This window comes from Uloborus diversus, chromosome 4 (genome assembly GCF_026930045.1).
Source record: "Uloborus diversus isolate 005 chromosome 4, Udiv.v.3.1, whole genome shotgun sequence".
NCBI lineage: Eukaryota > Metazoa > Arthropoda > Arachnida > Araneae > Uloboridae > Uloborus > Uloborus diversus.
The window spans coordinates 17,640,421-17,660,992 of NC_072734.1; the positions used below are offsets into that span (position 1 = coordinate 17,640,421).

Genomic DNA, 20,572 nt, shown 5'->3' on the forward strand with positions numbered 1-20,572 from the left:
CTATTTATTTTTTTTAATAAGGCACTTAGCGTAAAATGAAAAGAAAATTCTTATCAAAAACATTCTGCTCTGTTTTATTCAAATACTCATGCTTCCTAATGCTTGTTTTTTTATCCGTTCTCATAATTAGCAAAATTAAATAGCAAATTATTTTTCAGTGCTGTTTCTGATTATGAGCCCAAAAATATTTTTAGAAAAGATCATTACTGCTCTTTCCAACTTAATATAAATAAATAAAAAGGTAAATGGACCACCAGAAACTAGTGCTGCTTGGGAAATTACTAACTAGGTTAGTCTTTATTTAGCAATCATCAAACAACCCGTAGTTCGCACTATAATTTCCGCTCTTTCAAGAATTTTTTTTATAAAAGCTGATTAATGACTTCAAAAAAGTAATTTTGGCAAAAACTCTACCAAAAAGGAAGGGAAAAAAAACAGATATTTATCAGTCTAAATGTAACCAATATGAAATGGACAATTATGTAAAAAAAAAAATAAGTAATTTAAATTCTTTTTTAGAAACTGTTACTGTTCTAGAAATGGACCTTTAGGGGGGGGGGAACAGATTGCTCTTAGATACTAGAAAAAGCAGTTATGCAAACCATGACGGACAATATTTCCCCAGAAGTTACCCGCAATTTTCATAAGGAAAAAAATATAAAAACTTACAAATTTCATTTTGATCCTCATAAGTTTTTCAATTTCTATGGATACCTGGTTTCCTATCCAATACATGGTTAAAACTTCAGAACAGGAAGCAAAAAATTTAAAAAGAGCGCCAAGAATGAAAAGAAACAGTGGCGTCATCTATCGTGCACGCAAGAAACCTTACGCGAATTACCGCTTGTAAGCGCTAACAAGTAATTTCTGTTTACTTTTTCCCCCGGTCATCACGAACGGGACTTCCCCTTCGTGATGTCGTGATCGTTGGGTGTTTCGGTGTTTGTTCCGCTGCTATAGAAAAGATTGTCGCACTGCGGATGAGGCAAGTGTATTATTGTTCATAAGGCAGGTTGCGTTTCAAGTTTAAAATAAATTTGAGAAATATTTTTTTAGTAAATTTATTTACTTATAAAATTTGAAGAACTTTTCCTCGTACAACCCTAAAGTTTTATTCCAAAAAGTAAAGATAAGGACAGCTGTCTCACCTTATAGATGGCAGCACTATATAGGTATCTGACCAATGGAAATTAATATGATGTTATTAAAACTAAACTAAAACTATTTTGAGATAAAAAAAGAATTATTCTTAATCAAGTGATTTTGGTCGTATTCGCAACTCCAACGAACTATAGGGGGCACTGCAGTCACTGTCTAATGGCGGAATTGAAAACTAAAACAAACGCATGTGGTAACGAAGAAAATGCTAAAAGTGTTGTGATTTTTGTTCGTATGTATGATTTTTTCGCTTTATTCATTTGAAAAGATTTTTCAAAGTCTTTTGGTTATTCTGACCCATATAGAAAGAGATTAGAAACCAAAAAGTATTACGAAAGTAAACAATTAATGCAGAACACACAGTAAGTTGTTCTGAAGCAGCCATTTTCACGATGTTGAATTCGGAATTCATAAATTTTTGGTTCGCTTCGAACGGCATTTTCATTTTGTACCATTTTTTCTATACATTAGTACATATTAAGTTCAGTTTCGTGACATTTCCAGCATTTGTTGACATTTTTGTCACATAGTGCACATACGTGGCAGACTGTCAAGAGTAACGTTTAACACTAGATAATTTATTTCTATGACTATATGATTGGATATCCAAAGAAATCATGCATTTAATTCATTCGTCATGGAAATGATTTACCTGATATGCGAAATCTTGTCAAGATACATTATTCTTTCACACAATTTTAAAACCATAAGCCTATAAACAGATTTTTGGCGAACTTTTATTTTTTATTGTTCAAATTCTTAACGTTCTTTCTGGATTTTTCAATCTGTTCTGCGATAAATATTTTCAAGAAAATTTATTTGCATACTGGCTATTTCAGTAGGATACTGTAGTAACAAAGGTTATTTAAATCATTTATGTGGAATTAGGTTAAGGAAAAGTGTCCAGTCAATGTTGTTAAGTTCGTTTTTTTTTTTTCCATCGAATTGAAAAACTGATTCAAATTCACTCAGAACAAAATAAATAAAATGTGTACTCACAGTTTATATATGGTGGTAGTTTTCTTTTCAGTTGATTGACCATTATTTCTTTTTGCTTATCGAATTCTGTAATCTTACTATCATTTTATTCCACTCATGATAAAAATTAAAAATGGTTTAACTAAAAATGCGAAAACTCGCCAAGGCTACTTTGCTTGCACAATACTAAAACTACTATAACCCTAAACAAATTTGGCGAAACCTTTCAGCTGAGAATAAAAGGAATAAAGTAAATTCTTTCTCGGTTAAACATTTTTCATTTTGTTCTACGATAATAAATTCAAGAAAATATTTTGCATACTGTCAATTCCAACTAAATGCTGCTGTAAAATATGATTAGTTAAATTAATTTAAGATTAAAAAAAACTCATATTCTTACAAATTCATACAAAACAATAAAAAATTTTACCTGGTATTACGTTATCCAATTTTGTTAATCCAGACTTTTCTTGTTTACGCTTCCACCATTTAATACTTTTTTGAAAGAAATAAGAAAAACTAACATTATTTTGAGAAGCTCGAGAATACTACTAAGGGACGAATTAATTTCTGTAGCTGAAAGCAAACTAAGACACATCGATTGCGTTAATAAATACTCAGAACAAACTGCCTGTGTTTACGTCAACAGACACACGTGATGCGCAACGTGGCAATGTTTTAGGTGCAGACGCAGTTTTATAAATCACCGCAAGGTAGCGTATTCGAGCGCTGGAGTTCCGAATTGTATTTGCACTACTTTGAGTCATGTACGCGGGGTTTTTTCTGTCGAAGAATTGAGAAGCATAAAACGGATTGATCCAATTCAATCAGGTAAAAATTATTCTTATTTGCTCATTTTTAAATATACATGTGAAAATATTGTTGTAATATACGCTCCATTATCCGGGAAGGTCCCAAAAATGTTACCGATTAATGAAACAAACACCCATAATTTCATTTCTCCAAACAAAGTAAACTAAATTTCTATTAAATGTAGTTTGTAGAAGTAGATCGAGATGAACATTAAATGTTCTTAATGTTTTTGAAAACAATTCTTTTGTGAAATTCTTCTTTTGTATTGATACTTTATTTTGCATTTTATATCTTTTTAAAAAATATTTCGTCATAAATGGATTCTCCACTGTATTCAGTAGCAAAGATACCTCTGAATGGAATTTTATTCTTAGTCTGCATTTCGATGCTTTCATTTGATTTCAGTAGGGGGGGGGGGGGGTATCGAAACAATTATTTGCAATAAAAATCTGATTTCATGAAGGTCGTCTTACTTTTTCGACAGAAACTATAGCTATACGACTTAAAAGCAGTAGTAAGAAATGACAATATAAGTCAAGTTTCCTTCTCTGCATATATTTTCAAATTTCTTCCAATTTGCCACAATTAAAGAATTTATAGTAAGTTACAGCGAAATATTTAAGATAGGGGGAAGGGGGTTCATGCTGTCCCCATATGTGGATTTAAGACGGAGTTCCAGAAGGGGGGGGGGTGATTTTTTTTCTTTATTTTTTTTTTTTTCTTTTCTTTTTGTTTCAGCAGTTCCCAACCTTTTCCCCTTGCGAACCCCTTTCAAACTTCGAAAGAAGTTGGCGAACTCCTTGGGAACTAGCTAATAAGTAACAAGCAAAAAAGAAAGCGTGCACACGCACATAGACAATAAAATTTGGGAGATTTTTTTTTAGTTTGATGCTGCTCCATAGTGAACAACAGAAGAACGAAAACATAATTACAAAATGTAGAATTACAAATATTGCTACGAACCGAAATGATCGCTAAAAATATTTTGCAAAACAAATTCACCAAAAAAAAAAATTTTTTAAACGGAAGTTTTGTGGAACAAAGAGGCTCAAAGTTTGGCTGAAATTTTTCTGACACAAGGTTGTATTTATCTCTATCACTAAATCAGAAGTCATTTAAAGAATGATCTTTAAAGTACTTTTCAGGGAGCTGCCCCAGGGACTCTACCCCAGATTAACTAAATGAACTTCTTTTCTTACAGTAAAATAAGAAAGATCTGTAGGTTTAAGTCTTCCAGGAATTTTTTTTGGGTAGCGGCCCGGATTCGCTCATTGAACTAACACACACATATACAGGGTGTTCCGTTTTATCCTGCAAGACTTATTTTCACAACCGTTTGTCCTAGATGTATACTTCCAATGGCAAAAATGTTCAAAATCAGATGCAGAGTTAAGATATTGAAATTTTGAAATAAAAATATAAATAAGTCAAAAAATACAAAATTTAACTTTTTATACGGGCCCCAGGTCCCCTTACTTATATTTAGGGAAATTTTTTCCCTTGAAAATCATTCCAACAGAAAAAGTTTGACATTAGTACGACCAATATTCACCGAGTTATGAAACGCAGCGTTTTGTGACTTACACCACTTTACATTCCCATCAATAACACCTTTTGGGGGAAAATATAGCAGTTAACAAGGATTTAAAATTATATGTGTGCATATGTGAGATTTTTCATATTGTTCGAGGTTTCGTAGTGTGCTTTTGCTTATCATGGCATAACATTTGCATTTATTTTGGACTAGTGGTATCCGCACGGCTTTGCCCGTAAGAAAAAAATTAAAAGATCTTTTGGTTCGCCTGTACATTTACAAATAATGTATGGTGAATTTTCTCGCCAATTGGCTTGTACCCATGTTACGGTTCCACGTTATGATCATTTCGTATCTCGCCAATCGGCTTGTGCCCATGTTACGTTTCCACGTTAAGATAATTTCGTAATTTACTCGTCCATCTTATGATATTTTTGTTCTTAAAATTGGAATAGAGAAAAAGCCACATCGAATTTTCGAAAAATCGCTTCGAGGTGCACACCCCCATGCTACAAAATAACTTTGTGCCTAATATCATGAAAATCGGCCGAACGGTCTAGGCCAGTGATTCCCAACCTGGGGGCGATCGAACTCTTCTAGGGGGCGATAAATTTCTGGGGGGCGACCGGTATTCGGATACCTGGTAATGGGAAATTCTTGACCTTTTAAAAACTATATTTATTAAAACAAATCGGTGCACAATTCAGAAATATCTTTCAGAATACCTATGTTGTGTAATACCGAAACAAGCATATGGCACTTCAAATCAAAGGAAGTCGTTCCCAGAAAATAAGGCATGTATGATTTACAGCTCAATCAAATCTGTTCGGATTTAAAAAAAAATCCCAAAAGCGAAAAATAATATCTTTTATTGTATTGCCGTTTTCACGAGGAAGAAAAAAAATCTTGTAAGCGCTGTCTGACCATTGGCGCCAGCATATATTTAACGCATGAAAAGTGGATGGATATGTGTAGGAATGGATTTTTGCATTTACTTATCAGTTGTCATTCAGAATCTTGCAATCAGCGCATAAACCTCCTTACGTAGTTTCTATTGTTTGATTTAATTTAGTGAATTTCTGTTTAACTGTGCATGTTTCGTAGTGTAGAAGCTCGATATGAATTCGAAAAAGAAGTGCTGGCAGTATTCAGCAGAGTATTTAAAATTTGGTTTTGTCACGTCACAGCAAAATATGCAGTTTCCGCATTGTCTTTTGTGCGATAAAATATTTTTTAGCAATGAAGCGATGAAGCCCTCGCGAATGAAAGAGCATTTGTCAAGAGTACACGGTGACAAAGTAAATAAATCTCTTAGTTATTTTCAAGATCTCAAAACAAAAGCGGATAAACGGCCAAAGGTGGGTGAATTACTTAGAAGACAAGTAACAGATCTTGACAAAGGGCTTCTTGCTTCTTACGAAGTGTCTCTTTTGATGGCAAAATGTGGTAAGCCTCATACGATTGGCGAATCCCTTATTCTACCGGCTGCCAAAAAAATAGTTGAAATTTTGCTTGGTGAGGGCTCCGATAAGTCATCTCTGATTAACAACACAGTTTCCCGGAGAACGGATGAAATGGCTGCTGACGTTGAGTGCAAACTCATAAATGTTTTGAAACAAAGTAAATTTGCACTACAAATTGATGAATCAACTGTGACAGATAACAGAGGTATTTTATTAGCTTACGTGAGGTTTATTAATGAGCTGAAAGAGATAACTGAGGAAATGTTCGCCAGAACTTTGATTACTGATACAAAGGGATCGTCGATTTTTAAAGTGGTGAAGGATTATTTTGAAGAAAAAGAAATTCCATTGACAAATGCAGCAGATGGTGCCCCTGCCATGGCGGGTCGTCATATTGGGTTTTTTGCACACCTTAAAAAAGGAGTGCCAGAAGTGATTACCATCCATTGTGTCATTCATCGTCAACACTTGGCTGCAAAAAAATTGAGTGGTGTTTTACATGAAACCTTACAATTAGTTATTACTGGTATTAACAAGATCAAAGCTAATTCTCTCAATGATAGCCTGTTTCGAGAGTTTTGCCATGAAAATGATGAAAAATTCGAACGCTTGCTTTTACATACATCTGTGAGATGGCTTTCCAAAGGAAATGGTGTGCGCCGTTTCTTTGAATTATTCGATTCTGTAGCTGAGTTTCTCGACTTGCATGATCTTGCTTTAAGTGATAATTTGAAACAGCGCAAATTGGAACTTGCGTATCTCACAGATATTTTTGAAAAAATGAACGAATACAACATTAAGCTTCAAGGAAACAAGATGAACCTCATCAAGGCCAAAAGCATAATTTCAGCATTCATTGCCAAATTCGAAATCCACAAGGCAAATATTGGCCGTAAAGAATTTATCCTGTTTCCGACTCTAAAAAAAAAGTTTAATCGTGGATGATGAACTTCCTGAAGAAAAATTTTTAATTTTTTTTGATCACCTTGATCAGTTGTAAAAGAACATGGAATCAAGTTTTGCAGCTTTGATCAACTTACAAATTCCTGACTGAATTTTAGACCCATTTTTGAAGATGTGGATGAACTGGAAAACTCTCTGCAGACAGAGTTTATGGATTTGAAATTTGATTGTGAATCAAAAATTACTTTCAAGCAATACGGTTACGAACTTGCCTGGGTGAAGCTTATGGGTACTTACCTACAACTTTGGAAAAAAGTTGAACAGCTCCTGATCTCATTCCCCTCAACATATTTAGTTGAAAGAGGATTTAGCTCTGTAGTGCAGCTTCTCACGAAGCAAAGAAATAGATTGGACATCTGCCTCAAAGGGGACCTCAGATTAAATCTCACTAATATATAAAGCCAGACATCAAAGCTTTAACGGAGTTCCATCAAGCACAAGGCAGCCATTAAAAAGGTAAAAAAGAACAAATCTTAAGTTAAAATTTTCAATTTTTTCCGCATTTGAATTTAAAAAAAAGCATGTTACTGAAAAATGTAGTAGTCTTATTTTTACTAAGTATGTAAATGACGTTGGTTAATTAAAGCCCTTCAAATTACATTTTTTCTTTTTTTTGGGGGGGGAGGGGTTAAGAGTAAGAATTTAGTTTTAAAGCTAATTATTGCTTTATTATGCACTTTTTGAAGCTTTAAACTAAAATTAGGCGTTCAGTAACATTTATCTTCACTAAAATCAGCGCCATCTAATTTGTGTTTTTAAGGGAAGAACGTGGGGGGCGATAGGTGTAATGTAACTTCCGAAAGGGGCGATGGGCCAAAAAAGGTTGGGAAACACTGGTCTAGGCGCTATGCGCGTCACAGATATCCAGACATCCTCCGGACAGAGAGACTTTCAGCTTTATTTATTAGTAAAGAATAGCAATGAAAAATATAAATACCTATTTTATTAAGCTCGACAACCTGACATTCCTCTGAAAAGGCGATAAATTCCAATCTCATCTTTTGTATGGTCTCGTAAAACTTTGAACTCGAATATCTCCTTGAGTTTTTGTCGAACAAATGTCAATTTTTTTGTGCACTAATAGTTTTCAATGGAGATTATTTCTCTGAATATTATTTAGGGGACCTGGGGCCCGTATAAAAAGTTATATTTTTGAGCAATCACGATTGCTTATTGTTCTCATTTGACATTTTTTGATGTTACGGTTCCTTTTTCAGCTTGGACCAGGGCCTCTGCAGCACCACCGCCCGCCGTCCTCCAGGCGCGGCTGTCCCGCGGTCTTGAGCTATCCGCTTCTCCTGGTCGGAGGCGTCCATATCCTACGCACACAGGAATACACACATACGCCTACACACACATACACACACTCATGCCTGCACACAGACACAAACACATATGCCTACATACACACACACGCGCGTACACACAAAGCTCTGCATACACAACTACGCACACACATGCATACATACACACACACGCGCACCCACACACATGCGCCTACACAAACACACACGCAAATTCATACACACACACGCTCGTGATTGCGAAAACCAATTTGAATTCAAGATGTCAAAAATTCAAATTATTATTTTTATTTTTCTATTTGGATTTTTTGACTTATTTTTATTTTCCCTTCCGACATTCAATATCTTCACTCTGCATCTGATTTTGAACATTTTTGCAATTGAAAGTATACATCTAGAACTAACGGTAGCGAAAATAAAGGTCTTGCAGGTTAAAACAGAACACCCTGTATACATATAGACACACATACACGCATAAAAATATTTAACATAGAAGATGTTTTTTGTCTTGATTTTTAATTTTTCCACTGTTAGACTGTTGTTATTTTTATTTATTACTAGTGGTACCCGCACGGCTTTGCCCGTAGTAGAAAATTAAAAGGTCATTTGGTTCGCCTGTATATTTACAAATAATGGATGATGAATTTCTCGCCAATTGGCTATGTTTATTCGCTCTCCCATTCCACGTCATGATAATTCCGTAATGTTCTTAAAATTGAAATAGAAAAAGAACAAAATCGAATTTTCGAAAAATCGCTTACTGCGAAATTTTCGGATTTTTTTAGTTTTTCCTTCATAACTCCTAAACTTTTCAACTTTTGATGCTAAATGTGAAAACCAGTTTTAAAGCACATTAAATTTTGAACACTAAGCTCAAGTGGGGTTCTGTACGACCAATAGTTTATTAGATATCGTACTTCAAAACCTGGTCATTTTTGGCAAAAAATGAAAAAATTATGCTTCGATCACATTCTACGCCGAATATGGACATGAATTCCCACTTAAATCGAAAAAAAACCTGGATACACTGTTATAGGACATTTAATTCACTTTCATTTAAGCCAAAAAAGAAGTCTGTAGATGCAATAGTTTTTTTACAATCGCAAAACAAACAAAAATAATCGGAAAATTCGATTTTTTGAAGAAGTGAGACAAAACACATTTCAATACAATATGGAAGATCCTATTCTAAAAAGGGGGCAACGAATGATATAATAAGATTCTAATGTGTGTTTAAGTTATGTGTGCTGGCAAAACAGGGTGGTTATAAAAAAATTAAATAGGCCAATAGTTGACAGTCGTCCTATGCAGGTAACGCAAACATTCCTTCCCTTACTTATCTATGCCTTTCACATTGATGAATTTTCGGCCGTAATTCGTTTTTCGACTGGAAAAATATCTACCGAGTTTGGTTTTGAATACATAATATTTTTGAACAAAAGATTTTCAAAGTACAAAACACTTTCCATTAGAACAGGAGAGATATGGACAAAAGAAAAAAAAAACAGAATGGTTTCAAAAGGGTGAAACTATTTACGTGTTAGTTTTATCATTAAAACGCATCTTAAAAATTAACTACACATAATGTCTTGATTGGATGGTGTCTTTGATAGGTACGATCGTACTCTGGAACTGGAAAAAAGAAGATTTTTTTTTCATTTTATCATTTTTCTTTTTTCATTTTTGTTGGTTAGAATGGCAAAGATGTTGTGTGCAGTCTTTTCAAATGGCAGATTGCACAAAGCTGAGCAGCTAAGATCAGTTCTACAACAACAGCATACTCCCATATATCCCTTCTTGCACTAAAATGAGAAAAATTTGAAAAGGACGGGTGAGGCTGAATTGTTTAATGAAGTGGTTGGGGTGACGAACCAATATCAAAGTTTATGTTAGTCTTCAACAAAACTCCGTTCTGAGGCTTCCTTCTCCTCTGCCAACCATTTGTTTACTTGTCGGTACCTGCGATACGAATGGAATGAAGCTACTCTTTTGGTTGAAGACTAACAAAGACTGTTCACAGTTGCATTACATGCTGTTTTGAGGAACATATGGAACTGAATACTGTCGCGGAATATCGGGGGATGCCTCATTTCCATACAGAGCAACCAGCTCCATCTCTACAGCTTCGGCTAAAGCTTCGGGACCAAGGGCGGACTGGCCACGTGTGAGATGTGGAAAATTCCACATGGGCCGTCCTTAACTCTGGCCGTTTTCTGTGCATTCAATGTGTACGTGCCGTTTTTCTCAATTTTATTTTAAAAAAAAGTTTTCAGCTAGGCCGGCCGTTCTTGTGTCGAGGGCTGCAGCCAGAACAGCTCTTTTTTGGGTTGGGGGGGGGGGGAGGGAGAGGAGAACGGCCGCTCCTTTTCCAACGGTCACTCTCAGGACGTTACTCTGTTCTTGCCTAACTATTACCGTATCTTGTTACGTAGAGGACAATGTCTTTGTTGGGTGGTCTTCGTCCGAAGCGAAGCCTTCAGGGTCCATGGGTGTCTCTCGTATCTGTTCGGGATTGATGTTTCCTGGAATTCTGGTAAGGAGTTTTATTGGGGGTGGGGATCTTTTTTTGTGGCCACCTGAGACGATCTGATCCGAGACTGTCTGGGAAAAGATTACATTGAACCTTTTTCAAATGAAATAAGAGAAAGGCGCCATCCTAAGAATAGAATGAATAGGAGCAAAACGTCTGCTAAAAAGCTTTTTTTTTTTCCTTTTCATCCTTCGTTTTTTTTTTCTTCTGTTTCCCAGCACTTTGCAATAGATAGATCCACGACTTTCTCAACCAATTAGATAATTTTGAGAACTCCACAATTTTGTCTCCGAGGAAAAAAACGAGTCATTTGTTATACACCGTGTTGACTGCTCAATGGGATTGCATGTGTTTTAAATTCAAGGGTGACAAGAATTTTTTTTAGGTAAGTTTAATATTTTTAATCATCATGTGTTTTTTAATTTTTTTTTTGTCATCAGCACTTTAAATAATAAGAACTTGAACTGTCAGTTATAATTATAACAAATTGACGGTGTTACACAAAAATGGGTCAACCCACCAAGCAGTACTTTTGAGTAAATTGAGTTCTAAACTATCTTCATAGATGGCATATTAATAGAAATCGTCTTTGTATCCCCGTAGTGTATCAGTTTATCTGCCAAGCTATGTGAATAACTCATTATTTTTTTGAAAATTTTTGTTGGATAACTCATTTTTGTATAACACCGTCCAATTCATCTATTTTCGTTTAGCAAAGATAAAATTTATAAAAGAACAAACAGTATAAATATTTAAAACAGTGATTTCCAACATTTTTTTATCCGTCGCCCCCTTACCTTTTTCCTTGAAAAAAGCAAATTTTAGAGGAACGTAAAATCGGTATTAGGTATTTTTTGCATACAGTGAAACCTGTGTAAGTTGACCACTCGCGGTGCAGTACTTTGGTGGTCAACTTTATAAAGGGCAGTAATGATTTTTTGAAATATTTTTTGTCATTTCTCGCACCGTGTATTCATTTTTCGAGGAATTCACCCTTATTACTCTTTCTGTTCAACTAACTTTCATTGTTTAACATTATTGAAAGTGAAACCATAATTAAAAATACTATTCAAATAGTTTTATTATTTTTTCCTTGTTTTAAACTATATTAGACGCCGTAGTTTTAGAAATTCCATATGTGCCAGCTAATTTTCTCTGGCTTTCTCCTTTTTGAATTCATTTTAATATTTCATAGTTCTTATTAATTTCAAATTCAAAACTTTCTTTTTGGAGCCTTCAATTCATAATCTATTACTTTTAAGGAAAAAAATATAAGTTACATGCTTTGAAAGAAATTTTTTGATAAAATTAAAAAGGAATGTTGAAAAATTTAAGTAATTATTATGTCTTAAATACTGTAAAATTTTGTTTCCCTATCTTTTAAAGGGATACACAGAGTTATAGAAGAAAAAAAAAATTAGGTTCTTTAACCATATTTTAAGTATTTAATAATATTTCATCAAATAATCTTTATTTTTGAAGTTTTTTTTCCTGTTAACTGATTTGTAATGCTTGTTTATAGATTTTTCTTTCTTAGCTAGATTGATAAGTGTAATTGCTTTAAGTGTTTTTGCCCATTTTAATCATAAATAATGTATCTATTTTTACTTATATTTTTAATGTTACAATCTTAAAAGCAAATCTAAAATTTCCGAATCTAAAATGCAGTATTCCCAGAAACTATTAGTTTTTAATTTATTAGTAGCACTACCATATTGCAACTAGTACGAAAAGTACATTTTTAAAAATCCTATCATCATATACTTTTCAATTTTAATGTTATTATTCAGTGTCAAATTGATAAATGCAATGTTGAAATTCGTTAAATAGCATACTTTCAAATTTCGGATAAAATTTTTCCGGATAAAATGATAAGATTTAGCACTAATTTGAAATTTACAAAGTTATTATTAGATTTTTCAGTTTGACGAAATTAGGGCCTTGTATGAAAACATTTTCACTGATTCTTGAAGAGTAATATTAATTTTGTCATTTTTAGTTTATTACTCTTGAGTAACTTTTTTCAAATATTATTTCGTTTTCATTCATTTCGTTTAATTTATGTCATTAAAAAGGTTTAAGTCGGACCATTTCTGTGTTGTGCTTTCTTTTGTTACTCGATTATTATTTATTTTCAGCAAGCATGTAAACTCGTACAATAGAAGTATAAATTGTTATATTTTTGGTTTAAGCGGTTGAGTTTCACTTTGTTGAACATCTTCGTAGGTTAAACTCTAGTTGAACATATTTACTTACGAAAAAGAATACGCACATCTTATTGCTTTTCCCAATCCATTTCTTCGTTTTCATTTTAAATCTTGGAAGCTGATAAATAAATTGTTCTTACTTGAAAACGTTGTGTCAGTGGAATATTATTATTAAAGGCAAGTTAATATGTAGCATAGGCCACACATATACCATAAAGCACAAGCACTGCCAGAACTTGCTTTCTGTGGAGAGGGGAGTGGAGTTTGGTCATAACCATCTTTACATGCATATAAACTACCGTATTAAAATTATTGGCAATATAAATCTACGTTAAAACCAAGGACCTTGGGAGGAGACCGCAATCCCCCCACCCCAAGTGTATATCCCATGATTTTCACTTTAGTTCTTAGAACCTGACAAATAAATTTCACTCACTAGATAACATTTTGAGAGATACCTTTGAAAATCAGTTTTCTCACTGAGACAAATGGCGACTTTTTCGGACGAAATTCTTTTTTTTTTTTTTTTTTTTTTTTTTTTTTTTTTTTTTTTGTAGATTAATTCGGGCTTATCCGATATTTCCGATCAGTTCTCACTGTCTCATGATCTGTGATGTATTCATTCTGAACGGATATATTACGTTTGGTTTACATGAAAATTTTCATTAGTTTGAATACGTACAATACAATTTTAAGAAAAGACTTAAAAAAAAAAAAAAAAAAAGAATTTTTTTTAAGGGTAAATAGTACCGCTCATGGCCATATGAGATAGGGAGAAGCAAGGGATGAAAGAGGAAAATTTGGAGATAACCAGTACAAATGGTAGGTGGAGCCCTCCTCTGTCTTGGGGCAAGAGATAGTACCAGCAGCATAGGCGGATTTAGGACTAACTCCTGGGGGGGGGGCAGGATTTCTTTTTTTTTTTTTTTTTTTTTTTTTGAGCAACATTTTTATAGCCCCCACCCCCATGTTTTTGTCTGTTTTCTGTGATGCATGTCCATGCTTTACTTTTTTGTGTGTTGTTTTCATTAATATGTGTTTTCATGCTGTCCTTTTTGTATTGACCTTAAGAGAGGGGGCTGGTATTAAGAGAGTGACGCAGGGCTCCCTTTTAAGTGGGAAATAGAATATCTCCAATTTTAGGGGTCCCGGGGGTTTCTACCCCGGAGGAAATTTTGTAAAATGGATATAAAATTCTGCATTTTAAAGCCTTATAAAGGTTAATGGTACAGACATAGAAATTGATAACTAGATTATACAGTTGTACAGTATTGTTCAAACTTTGTAAGAAACAGCCATTTTAAGTTTGAAAGAAAAAATAAACTATAGATTTCTCATTTCAAAAACTTTTTTTAATTATAAGTAGTGCAGAAAACGAAAAGGAATAGAGTTAGTGTATCATTTTTTTTTTCGGGCTGAACAGATTAACAATATGCAGTAGAAGTAAGATAAAAGCAATCAATGCAAAAGAATTTCCAAAATACTGCATTCGGAATTGAATATATAGCAAGATATGAAGCATGTGAATCACAAAAATTTATTTCGAATAATATGTTACAAACGTGAGAACCATGATTTTTACATTTTTAATGCAGGATGTGGCAAGACGCTGATTTTGACAAATTTTAGCATTCTTCTCCCTCTACCATTTGTTAGAAATTTTAAAATTTAAGGTTTGTAGCCACATGTTTCCAAATATTCAACGTTTTCAAGCACTTGAAAATGAAATTAGTTTTTTCAACCAATTTCCATTTTTTAAGGAACGAATCATGCAATTATTTTGGGAGTTAGGGACCCACTTCAAAGCAAGGGCCCTAAGCAATAGCTTGTTTATCTTATAGGCAAATTCAGCCCTGTTTGTAATTCACTCTTACCTGCAGATTTTTGCTTCATTTTTTTGTAATTTTTACAAAAATTCGTCAGTTTTTACGATTAAAGGATTTTTACGCGATTTTACCTATCTTTGTTAAGTTTTTATAGATTTTATAAAATTTTAGCAAATTTTTCCAAAACTTTTGATGACTCAATTATTTAGATTTCAATAATGACAAGGACTGACTCACTTAGACTTAGATGATTATGACTTATCTTACTTTTTAAACAGTATTTATAAAGTAAGTAAAATTGTACTTTCCCTCTAAGTAAAAAGATTCAGTTAATCAGAACACTCAGATAACTGAAGTTTATTCAGTTTGTGATAGAATTTAATTTCTCTCTCTCTCTCTCAAAAAGAAAAAGGAAAAAAACTATTTTTTAGAATCTCTCAAAAAGCCAATTAATCTACTAAGAACATAAATATTATGGACAATTATACTTTAAATGTGGACACAAATCATAACTAGTAGATCGTTCTGTTAGCGCGAATGGGGGGGGGGAGTTTTCCTCCCTTTGTTTTAGGTTCTAATTTGTTAAAATAATCGTCAATTATTATAAGTGTTGCATCTTAAGGTATAGCTTGTTTAGCCTATAGTTTCATACACTTGCCTAAATGGTTTTCAGTCCGAAATAGTGAATTTAGACACATTTTCAGCACCCCAGTGACAGCTGCACTATTTGTATTTAATGTTCGTTTTTTTTTTCCTTTTATTTTCTCCTATCAGAAAAGGACATTCGCTATTCTCTTTATTTTCACTAAACTATTCAAAAAAGAAAAAATAATGATTTTTTTTTTATTTTTGGAAGATGTGTTGTTACTATATAAAGTTCTCTCAAAACTGGGGGGCATTGCCCCCCTCTGCCCCCCCATAAATCCGCCCATGACCAGCAGCCCTGGTAGGTGCCGCTGTACAGCATGATTTAGAAAAAAATTCAATGAAAGCCTACCTAGGATGTAATCTTTATACGAATTTTACTCAAAACTTGAAAATGTCTGCTTACACCCCTTTGCTTCTCACTGCCTCAAATGTATTACGTTTTGTTTTAAATAAGATTTTTATTCACTTTTACATAAACGAAATATACTCTTAAATGCGGCTTTTCAAAGAAGCCACACAGTTTTCACAGTGGTTTTTTTATTGCGTAGAGCAATTTAAGCTTGCAAATATTTTTGAGAAAGTTAGATCCTTGAAATATCATCTGTATATTATGGGCGTTTGCTGTATGCTTAGTTTAAATCAATCTGCCCACTAGTTTGCTTGAAATGAAAAGTTAAAGAAGGATTTCTGAAAAAAAAAAAAAAATCTAGGTATTTCAGCGGGGGGAAAGAGGTGAGGGCTGCTGGGAGGAACCTTTTTTTTTTTTTTTAAACACACTAGAAACTTTTTAGGTTTGGAAAACTACAGCCAAACGTTTTTGGATGGGGCCGGCATGAATTTTTTTTTTCCACATTAAAAGTTTAGGGCCAGTCCGCCCCTGTTCGGGACTCACATCAAGAAGAAAGCTATGGTGGCCTGGTCAACCTTATGGCAGTTCGTTTGAATAACATCGCGCAGTTTTGCTTTTCTTAGCCAGACATGGGAAAATGTGGTATTACATCCACTAACTGCGTGAAGAAAAAGTACGTCTCTGAGAGTTATTCCATTTTTCCTCTGTTGAAAAAAAAAGTATAAAACTGAATACAAATTAATCGGATGGCACTTTTCATCTTGAATGTTTGAGACAAAAACAGCAACAAAAAAAAAAAGTAGATCCACATCCTCTTCATTATCGATTACAATCTGTTGAGATGTACTTTATTCAATGGTGGTTCAGTTTTTCTAATTGTTTTTATCTTCTATGCCCTCAAGTCCAAACCTAGGGAGCAACTTATCATTGATGTGTCGTTTATTACACAAATTGGAAAAGCGTTTCCTCAGGATCACTCTGATGTTGAGAAGTCAAATATAATCATAATCCGCTAGCGCGCAGTTGTTTTGTTGTATCCGAAAGCACGTCCCTGAGTCATTCCAGCTCTTCAAAATAATTTAACATGAACATAATTCATTAAATTCACCGTAAAAGCACACAACTGAATTGTTTAATATGTTACAATTATGGATTAGTCCTTTCAGGCTCTCCTTTAGTTTCATTACAAGAAGTTCTGTCTAGAACTAGGCGAGCCTACTTTCCAGTATACCCATACTACTTTCTAGTACCTGATCAATATTCTCAAAAATAGCTAAAATCGCAAATGTTTTCAAACATATTTTTAAAATACTTTAAGCTGATTTCTAGGAATAAAATATTCCTCACTCATCTAAAAAAATTAGACGCGTAAAAAAAAAATACTGAACAAATAAAATAGCAGCAACTTTTAAACAAAGCAGCTAATACACTTTTTTCCATTAAAAAAATATTAAACAGCTTTCAAAACTAAAAAATAATAATTAAAATTAATAAGCTCATTAAAATAAAAACATCATATCAAAAAAAAAAAAATCCTCCGGGAGTCGGAGTCAAGTGCCTCTAAATTCTCGGAGTAAAATTTTGAAAACGACTCTATTAGCACAAAAATATCGATCGACGTGTAAACGACATAGGCCGACGTTTGAATATCGAACAATAACGGATAAGGTTCAGTAACATCGTATAGAAATTGGAAGCAAAATAGAAAATTGCAAGCATTGGAAAGCGTCGTTTTGTGTTAGAAAAAAATATTGAAACACTGAGACGTACTTTTTCTACGTTAATCGTTATGTTGTGCAACCTGCCGACAGCAGGACGATGTGGTGTCATCTATTGGCAGCATTTTCAACGTTTTTCAGAAATTTGAATTATTTTTTACTTGAAAAAAAGTCCGCCGCACCCGTTATTAGCGCCGCAGCAGCATTTTTTTTTTTTTTTTTGCTTATTTTCTTGTATGCGCCATGGCGCCTATTACCGAAAATACGGTAAAACTGGTGATGAGCTAACAGCGATCAAAACCAGACAAATTTGTAGATTGTTTCCAGGGATGGAACTATACAGATTGAACTGATAGTGGGTTTTTTTTTTTTTTTTTTTTTTCATTTCTCCACATTTAAAATCCGAATGTGACTTTATTTGGGTGAAAATTGGATTTTGCCAGAAAAGCAAAATTAACTAGTTTAATATTTTAATTTCAATTGGTGTATTTTTCAGATTTATTTAACCATGTCAAATACCTCATCGGAAGACGACCAGTTGATGGAAGAAATTGCTTCTCGATGTTATGAGAAATTGCAAGATTTTGAATCCCTAAGTGTAGAACACTTGAAACGCCGTTTGACAAGAAGGCAGAGGAATTACATAAATGATTGGTTTCCTGGAAGCCTGTTTTCTAATTTTTTTCAAGAATTCCCCGATATGTTTTTTATAGAGAATGACAAGGTGACTCAGTATAACCATCTTCTTGAATTCCATCGACAGTCAGCTGTGAAATATTTTGAGCAAATATTGAATGATTACCTCGAACCTGTCAGCGTTGGGAATCTCAGAGGTCATATAGGTAAGTAAATTTTTTAACGCGGTACGACACTGCTTAGAAAAGTAAAGGTTGTAAGTTTCCTGTCCTACCGACAGCGGTGTTAGTGGTTAGGCGTGTGGCCGAAAGGGTACTGGTTCGAACTAGGGATGTGTGTCTTTCATGAACGAATCCTTAAAGTGAACGGATCCATTCGTTCACTTAAAAAATGAACGACCGTTCTTTTGAACGGTGAGCAGTTTGGAACCTTGTATTGATGCACGTACTAAATAAAAATCGCATTTTTTTTTTTTTTTTTTTTGAGCAATGACGATTGCCAATTGTTTTCATTTGACCGTCCTTGATGTTTGGTTCCTTTTTCAACCCCACCGCCCTCTGCAGGCGCGACTCCTCCCGGTAGCCGCTGCTCCTGGTCGGTGGCGTCCATGTCCTACACACACGCACGCTCATACACATACACACACATCCACGCACGCGCCTTTACACACATACACACACGCTAACGTGCATACACACAGGTCTACGCACACACGCAAGCCTACACATACACAACTATGCACACGTAACCTCCCAAAAGGAGGGACAGGAACCGTTTCTAAAACAAGTGAGTGGGTTAGTAACCAATGTGTAGGGTCCTGTCGCAACTCGTGATTGCGAAAAACACAATTTGAGTTCAAAATTTCAGAATTCAAATAATTTTGAAAATTCGAAAGTTTTTTTTTGAGCAATCACGATTGCTTATTGTTCTCATTTGACCGTTTTTGGTGTCCGTGCCTTTTTCAACTTGGACCAGAAGCCGCTGCAGCAGCACCGCCCACCGTCCTCTGCTGGCGGCGCGGCGCGGCTGCTCCGGTTTTGAGCTATGCGATCTCCTGGTCGGAGGCGTCCATGTCCTACACACACGCACGTTCACACCATACACTCACACACACACACGATTTCACACACATACACTCACACACGCCTACGTGCATACACACAGGTCTACGCTCACACACAACTATGCACACGTAACCTCCCAGGAGGAGAGGCAGGCTTGGGGGGGAACAGGAGCCGTTTCTAGAAACAATAACTCCAATGAGTAGGGTCCTGTCTCAGTTCGTGATTGCGAAAAACATAATTTGGATTCAATATTTCAGAATTCAAATTAATTTTTTTTTTTTTTTCAGCAATCACGATTGCTTATTGCTTTTATTTGACTGTCCTTAATGTCTGGTTTCCTTTTCAAAATGGATCAGGGGCCTCTACTGCAGCACCGCCCTCCACCGGAGGACGGAGCTGCTCCTCTGGTCCTAGCCGCCACTAGCAGCACTGTCCACCGGAATTCCCTCCTCTTAGGCGGTGGCGTCCATGTCCTGCATACACACTCCTACATACACACACGTCTACACACACACACACGTCTACACACACACACACACGTCTACACACAAACAAGTCCTTACACACATACACACACGTAAATGCCCAGGAGGAGGGGCAGGCTTGGGAGGACATGAGCCGTTTCTAGAAACAATATAGCCTCCAATGAGTAGAGTCCTGTCGCAACTCGTGATTGCGAAAAACATAATTCGAATTCAAAGTGCCGGAATTCAAATTATATATATATATATATATATATATATATTTCATTTCATTCATCTCCAAATGTTTGATTTTCAATTAATCTGAAATTTCCTATTTCTCAATGCAGTACAATATATTCACTCGAACTTTTTTACTTTTTGCTTTATTCATCATTTTAATTAATCGTTGCAGTTCATTTGCAATTTTCCAATGTATCCAATAGTAATGTTTTGTGTAACTTGTTTGGGCTACTAACTAAATGTTTGAATATCCCACTTCCTGTCCCATGCACCTGCTAAAGTCCTTCTCACGCTTTCTGTCGCCAAAATAATTTCTAAAAATAACTTTTATGTATCACTTTTCTGGCGATCTCTTTGTCTTTTATAACATCCCTATTAACTAAAATCTATATTGATTGGCTTTATTTTAACTTGTTTTATGACTTCCAAGCAGCTTGTTTACATTCAATATCCAGAGATTTTTGATAAGAATTAGTACTGTCGATTTTTTTTCCGCCCAATTAAAAAAAGTGTTGTGTGTGTTTTTTTTTTTTTTTTTTCTGTTCTTATCGGTACTGTGAAATTATTTTGAAGCAGGTGATACATTTATATTTAGGTGAGTCTTTTTTTTTTTTTTACTGAGTTTTCCGGTGCTTCAGCTGAGCTACCGATACATTTGACTGACCCCCGTTACTGTT

General features: G+C 34.6%; 1 protein-coding gene across 1 annotated transcript in view; it reads left to right on the top strand.

Moving 5' to 3' along the window:
- The first annotated feature begins 966 nt into the window (after positions 1-966).
- The window catches only part of LOC129220450 (uncharacterized), a 44,217-nt gene continuing 24,611 nt past the window's right edge, over positions 967-20,572 (top strand). The window contains exons 1-3 of the mRNA XM_054854869.1: positions 967-1,271; positions 2,878-2,967; positions 17,988-18,333. Of these exons, the coding sequence (XP_054710844.1) occupies positions 18,000-18,333 (334 nt within the window). The 5' untranslated portion in view covers positions 967-1,271; positions 2,878-2,967; positions 17,988-17,999. The remainder of the gene's footprint in view (positions 1,272-2,877; positions 2,968-17,987; positions 18,334-20,572) is intronic.